The following is a 7,748-nucleotide window of genomic DNA, read 5'->3' as shown; positions in this document are numbered from 1 at the left end:
CAACTAATTGTGAAAAAGAAAGAAGAAAAGAGGAAGCAATGGTTGGAAGAGCATGGAGTAATTTTTACAAAACCAAAATTCTTCCTTGGGGACAAGGAAGATGTTAAAGGAGAGGGATGATACGTTCAGAATTTTAGGGCTTACGTGGCAGCACATGTGGCAGTATCGAATCCCCAAGACAGCAGTGAATAAAGAGTAGAATTCCATATATTATTTTCCTAAGTGTTTTAGTTAATAAGGAATGTATTTTTCATTAGTTTATTTCCTTCTTAGTTTATTTTCCTACATTACGTTATGACGGCTAGACCTAATGGTTATGTCTTATGACCTAGTCGTCTTCTATATCAGTTTAACCCTAATCAATAAAATAACATGCTGAATATTTTGAAAACCTAGAACTTTTGTTAGTATCTTGGAGGTCATGGCTTGCTCAAGTAGCCATTGGAGATCACGGCTCTCTTTAAGTAGCCTTTATCCCTTTTTCCTTTGTTCTTGTACTATTTAATTGCATCAATGGGCAATGCCAATGATTTGGTCTCTTTGTGGCCTGGGCACAAGTTTTGATCATCATGCGTTGGTTTTGTCAAAGAATTTGGACAATTGCATATAAAGGAGTTAATTAAAGATGTAGCTTTCTTTTATTCAATCTCTTGCCAGTTGGTTTTTACCGTTGTTATTCAATCTCAAAATATATCACATGCATAACAAAGCATACGTGTAATGAATGCCACAATATGCCTTGAAATAGGCTACAATTTGTGGCGGCCCTGACCTTTGAGATGATTCATGACCGAGGTCCCCTCGTCCCTGAGGTGGCTTGTGATTGAGGTGATCTGGCATAGTTGGTCTTTTGAATTTGGGCTCAGATAGCCTCGGTGAGGATTATTAATTTCTCCAACAGAGTGTGTCCCGCACAGCACCGCCGTCCCAGAGCCTTTTAAGGGCGCTCTTGGTTCTAGTGTGATACAACTAGTTTGCTTAATCCAAAAGAAGTGTTTCTGTTTTTGAAGCTCCCACCATTCCACTGTTCATGGAAGCTCTTACAGGATCATCAAAGAGGAGGTCGGCATAGGACCCACCGGGAGACCCTCTGCTTTCGCACAAATGGCACCAGAGAAATAACGATTCCACGCTGGCCCAGGGTGAAGAACTCCCGGACTGTTTGCACAACATGTCGCACCCAGAAGGCTATGTTGCAGCGCTACTTGGAGGATCGTGAAGTCGTGAAGGAGAGAGAGTCAGAGAGAGAGAGAGAGAGAGAGAGAGACATTTTTTTTATTATTAAAATATTGTATTGGATAGCTACAGAGCTACCCAACACAGAAAATTACTGTAACTTTTCAAGTGAGTTATCTAAATATAAGACATTTGTTGTGAGAGTTGTTTTAATGTTTTTCATGAAAATTTTCCTATATTTATGGAAGGAACCATTAAAATCAGGTTTTTTGCCCTAAAAAGAAAGAAAATTGATTAAACATGCGCATATCCAAGACTGACGCGGCAGTGACGCCACTAAGTTTCAGATACATATGAGACTGTTTCAAGACACCCAAAGGAGGAAAATGAAATAAAATTCACCCAACGGTGGGACCAAATAAGTTCAAAGCTTTGAGGGGGAACTAGCTAGCTATTTAGGCCCAAAACTGAAATAGGGTTCACACAGCTAGACGTAGGCCATTAACAAACCTAAAAAATGGCAACCCTTAATTAATTAGCTTATATTACAGTTCAACAAGGCACCAAATATTCCTTTCCACTACCAATCAATCTGTTGTACTACATAGCACATATTAAATAAACCAGCAAAGTAAGCACATTACACGTACACCACCAAAATCTAGCTTGTTTGACATAATAATGAACAATATATATATATATCACAATTGAACTGTTCGTGCCAAACGTTCATTTAGTGCTTATCCTGTTCATAAAAAAAAAGAAAAAAAAGAAAAGGTATATTGGTGAAACAGGGGAAGTGAGTTGCTGATAAGAGCACAAAACCCATTCAAGTCCATGCTAGGCTCGTCAGGAAGTAATTAATAATCTTGCAAATCACCGGGCAGAAAGCATCAACGACGTACCAAAGAAAACTAAGCAGCATTCAGGAAGAGAAAGAGAGAGCACAAAATTTTCTGATCTTGACAAGCAGATGATAAACTTGAACTAGCTAGCTTAATTAGTAAATGTCAAATATTCAACAACAAAGCAAAAGATTGTTACTAAAACATTTTTGTAATCAACGAGAATTGCCAGTGTCCAACTAGAATTCGCATAGTGACAATAAAGTAGAGTAAGGGTACATTGAGGCATTTTTAAAACTACAAAAAAACTAAATTGAAACAAATGATAGTTCAAAAGTGAATTTGGAATTTGACACATAGTTCAGAAACCAAATTCGTATTTTGACAATCTTTTCATTATCAAGTAGAAAGATGCCAGCAAACTAGTCTAGTAAAGCCTAGATTTAATGTCTACAGAACTAATTATTGGGCACAAAATCTATCTTCACATTGCCTGGCACTCGAGTGAAATAGAAATCATAAAATAAATAAATAAATAAAAAAACCTATAACCATGCCTGAGGTACAAAAAACAAAGAGGCACTTGATTCTTCTAACAACTTCAATTATTTATTTATTTTATTTTTTTAAGTAAGAAAGATATCATTAAAAAACACAAAGCATAATTAAGTACACAGGGAATATACAAGAAAAGCGGCTAAGAAGGAGAAGAAAAAAGAACAAGAAAATCACTAAAGGAGCTAGGAATATAGCAGTTCAAGAGTACAAAAAAAAGAAGAAAAAAGTAATAAGCTCCTCAGTCGTCCTTTCTTTGTCCTCGAACTGTCTATCATTACGTTCCCTCCACAAGCACCATAAAAGACAAAAATGAACCATCTTCCATACAACAGTATTCCGAGAGTGACCACCCGTTCACCAGCAAACGAATAAATCTACCACCCAAAGAGGCATAATCCAAGACAGACTAAAGCAACTAAAGATAGCATCCCATAGAGTGTGTGCAACCTCACAATGGAGAAGAAAATGATCCACAGACTCCCTATTTGTTTTGCATATACAACATCTATCAATCACAATAACACGCCTGTTTTTGAGGTTGTCCATGGTAAGGATCTTCCCTAATGCTGCCGTCCAAGCGAAGAAAGCTACTTTCAATGAAGTCTTGATCGGCCGAATACTTTTTCAGGAGAAGTACACTACCTCTTTGCAAGCAAGGATCTTATAGAAAGATCAATTTTGACATTCTGCTTTCCTATAATCTCTTTAAATCTTGAGCATTGACCCCAAAGAGTTAATGAATTTAACCACCACCATCCCAATAATCGAGAACTTCAATTTTATGGGGTTGCAAACTTGATATACTACCCTGATCCAAGCCTCTTTGTACCCGCTTAAGAGCTTTCAGTACAATTCCACTGCCATCATCTCTGTCAAAGATTCATAGCAGACACACAGTCAGCAAGATCATAGAATTCACAGAAAGCTGAAAGACAGGAAAGGGAAAGTTACGTCTAGTTACATCACAACAAGCTTGATGTTCTGAGATAATCAAATAATATTCTTTGGTTTGACAGAATCAGAATTTTAAAGATGCCAATCTATAGTAATAATCTAAGGTATCCTAGTACATCGCATTATGTGCACCCTTAACATTTCTTCATATCACACCAAAAATCAGGATTTAATTGAAAAGTGGCCTTAAATATAGAAATGGTACTTGTACCTGTGAAGTCCTGTGTGTGTGTGATATTTTGTAATATCGACTCAGATCATGTATCCCAAACATGAAAAAGGCACAAGCCATGTACAGGTTCTTTCCTATGGTAGAGTTTGATGAATCCAAATGACGACACCCACTATGAGGTTGCATTTCTAGATTATGAGTAATAAACTGTAACTTTGGCAGAAGATAAAGCGTTCTATTTCAACCATTAACTACTCCATAACATTCATCGATTGTAATTGCAAATCACCTATAGATTATAATACACCAGCATTCAGTCCCCCTAAGCCTCAAAATGTTCACCAATTTTTTATTTTATTTTTTTGTTTAAAAAAAAATACCCTTATACTTCTTCTAAAATCAATATTTACTCCCCTATTTTTTTTATTTTTTTTTTAAATTCATCCTCCCACATCTAAAATCCTAGTTTCGCCCCTGCAGTTGATATATTATAGGAGCTACACATATCGTCAACACTTCCTTGATATTATGACAATACAGATCACTTAACACAGGAAATCAAGTAAAAGTTATATCAGAAAGCAATTTTGTAAGCTTCTATTGAAAAAGTGATTAAGTGAATAAACCCAACATGGTCCAAGTTTAGCAGAAAGAAATCACAAGAACAATGAGACCAAAGAAGGAAAACAAGAAGATTGCAAATAAACTTTCATTCAACCATTTACCTGTGAAGTATGGTCTGCCAATCAATTCTCCTATACTTGTTTGGTTTTCCTTGGATTATCTCCCTCTGATTTCGATAAACCTTATTCTCAACCCTACCTTTTGAAGCCATTTCCATCATCCTCTCTGCAAGTTCATCAGCCTCATGCTTGTTTCCCCTTTTACCCAAGCCATCAATCACTGGCATGAACGATGCAGGATCAAATCCATATCCTATATCGATCATTTTATGAAGAATCCCACTAGCATCATCTAACTTTTTATCCTTGCAGAGTCCATCAATAAGATCTTTGTACCGGAAGTTCCCCACATCAAAAGTCCTATCCAATGCCGCTTGGAACAGATCTTTAGCTACGGAAACTTCACCTCTAGCAAGTAACTCATTGAACATCAAACTATATAAGGCTTCCTTGTGGCCACATATACTCAGAGCAATCTGAAATATCTCCATTGCAACTTCAAAATCACACACCTTGCAGAAAGCTTTGATTAATATTCTGAAGGAAGATATATCAGGGGATATGCCCTTTTGCATCATTTCATCTAAAAGAGAGGTGGCATCTTTCACTTTTCCTCCATCACAAAGACAGCTAATTATGTTGTTATATGTGCAAACATTTGGAGAAATTCTTCTTTCTCTCATCTCATCCATCAGCCCATATATTTCAAATATTTCATTTTTACTCCCTAAGCCCAAAATCAATGAGTTATAAGTTTGAAGGCTCTTGTTGCAACCTTTTATCTCCATGTCCTTGAGAACTCGAAATGCAGATGATAGCTTTCCTCGTTTACAGAAAGTATATATAAAAGTATCATAAATCACAGAATCTGGAAGCAAGTTTTTCCTCACCATCTCAGTGAACTTCTGTTTAGCTTCATCAAGCCTCCCAGCCTTGCATAACTCACCAATTATTGTTGAGTAGGTGACCAAATCAGGCATGCATCTCTTCCATTTATTACTATCATCAACTAGGCCTATAAATGAGTTCCCTAGGTTACCAAGAGCAGCACTTCCATGAGTCCACATCCCATTCACAATTTCAATTGCTTTGTCCAATTTCCCACTATTACATAGACCATCAATCACAATATTGCATGTCACAGTATCTAAGCCATAATGTCTTTCGTTCATCTTTTTCAGCATGTCCTCTGCTTCTGATGTTCTCCCCTCTTTCCATAGGCTGTGCAGCAAAATGTTGCAAGTATAGGTATTTGGGAAACAACCCCTATTGATCATCTCATGGAGAATATTATTGGCCTCAGATGTCTTCCTCTTACTACAGTACCCATGTAGTAAAGTACTATAAGTTACTGCATCCGGGGGAATCCCACTACTTACCATTAAGCCCATAACCATTCTTGCATCAGAGAGCATCCCATTTTTGCATAGCCCATCCATCACGATGTTGTAAGAGTAAATATTTGGTTCAATGCCTTTATCTACCATTTCTTTCAGAATCGACCGTACCTCTAAGAGCTTCCCAGTCCTGACCAAACCCAACAACCATATATTATAACTCTCCAAACTTACAAAATCACCAACTTTTTGCATAGACTCAAACAAGGTCTTTGCTTCCTCCCACATTCCTTCCTTGCAAAACCCTGCTAGCATTAAATTATACGTTATGATGTTTGGCCGAGGCAACCCTAATTCTTCGTCAATTTGCATATCTCTAAAAATTCTAGAAGCCTCTAGTATTTTCCCCGCCCTACAAAGTGCCGATATCCTAGAATTGAAAGTAACAACATCTGGAAACAGACCATCCTCTCTCATTTTCTCTACCAATCTCTCAGCTTCATCAGTCCTACCTTCTCTACAAAAGCTAGATATCAAAGTATTGTACACAACCCTGTTGGGCAAGACACTAGAACCCCTCATCTCATTTAAAAGCTCCAAGCCTTGGATAGCAAGCCTAGCTCTACAATACCCACGAACCAAAATACCAACACTGAACTCATTTGGTGGACAACCCTTTTCAGACATTCTATCAAACACCTCCCGGGCCTCCTCCAAACGACCCGAATCACACAATGCACGTATCAAAAGATTAAAAGTATAAGTTTCTGGGCTAATCCCGGCAACAATCATATCCCTATACAACCATGTCACAAAATCTACACGGTCTCCCCTTAAGGAGGACTCAAGAAGCAAATTGTACAAAAATACCGAAGGAACCTTTTCCGGGAACCTGGTTCGAATGGACTTGAACTGGGAAACGGCCTCATCGACGAGACCCGACTTGGCCAAGATTTGGACGAGGGAAACGAGACAAGGGTGAGAAGTTTCGATGGGCTGCGAGGAGAAGAGGAGCTCGGGAAGGTTATCGATTTCGCAGTGCATTTGCGCATGAATAAGGATACGAGCGATGACGGGCATCAATCGAAGACAGTGGTGAGAGGACGAGGAGGTAGGTGAGGAGAGAAAAATGCGCTTGAAGAGGTGCCATGCCAGCTTGGGATTGTTGGTGTTCTTGAACAGAGCTTTGGAAAGCTTGCTTAAGCTTAAGCTTGGTTGGTCCATCGAAAGAGTAAGCTTGTTTGATCCAAAGAAAGGAACGATTGACCAAGTCAGAAAATATTACCTCCGCCTATTCCAATTTTTGTTTGGCCCTTTCTCGACTATCCTCCCCTCTTCATCTGTGAAGCCGTTGAACAAGATCATCTAGGCTGTCGAGCGAGCCTGAATATTTATGGAAAGGTGGAGGTAGTTGGCATTGACAACGCGAAGCTCGGAGTTCTCTTGTCAATGACGCCATGTGTAACAGTCTAATTGATCTGCTAAAAACTAAGAGAGAATTGAGAATTGAAAGAGAGAATGGAGAATCGGAAGGGAAAACCGAATGGAAGAACAAGGATTTTACTGAGAACATGGCAGTTCGAGGAGCCAAACATCCTCCAGATTCAATCTGATTTACAACCAACTGAATACCTCTCTTCTCAAGCCTAACTCCCTTTTATACAAGATTCTGGAACTCCCGCCCAACAGAACCGAAAAACTACTAACAGAATTACAGTTAAAACGACAACGTTCTTAAACGACTTACAACCCAAAACGCAGCATTTTATTACATCTATGCGTGACTCACGTCCACGCTCGAGCTACCAGGTGCCCCTTCACTCCATGTGTCAACAGAAGACGAGCTGAGTCACAGGGTTCCCATAACATATAAAATGTTGGATTGGGTCGGGTTTTTATTTATTTATTATTATTATTAAAAAAAAAACTTTAAACCTGACCATGGTTAGCAACTAATATCTATTTTCAATCCTATATTCTTTCAAAATTTTGTAGTTTTGGCCCCCCAAATTATTTTTTTTCA

General features: G+C 38.4%; 1 protein-coding gene across 1 annotated transcript; it reads right to left on the bottom strand.

Annotated features, from left to right (window-relative positions):
- Positions 1-2,608: 2,608 nt before the first annotated feature.
- LOC133866708 (pentatricopeptide repeat-containing protein At2g17140-like) lies at positions 2,609-7,351 on the bottom strand. The gene is made up of 2 exons (XM_062303328.1): positions 4,431-7,351; positions 2,609-3,448 (listed from the first exon to the last, which is right to left on the bottom strand). The coding sequence occupies exons 1-2, from the start codon at positions 6,947-6,949 to the stop codon at positions 3,322-3,324; spliced, it is 2,646 nt and encodes an 881-aa protein (XP_062159312.1). The 5' UTR covers positions 6,950-7,351; the 3' UTR covers positions 2,609-3,321.
- Positions 7,352-7,748: the final 397 nt, after the last annotated feature.

Source organism: Alnus glutinosa, chromosome 4, assembly GCF_958979055.1.
Source record: "Alnus glutinosa chromosome 4, dhAlnGlut1.1, whole genome shotgun sequence".
NCBI lineage: Eukaryota > Viridiplantae > Streptophyta > Magnoliopsida > Fagales > Betulaceae > Alnus > Alnus glutinosa.
The sequence above is the reverse complement of the archived record's forward strand: the minus strand, read 5'-3'. Positions and strand labels throughout refer to the sequence as shown.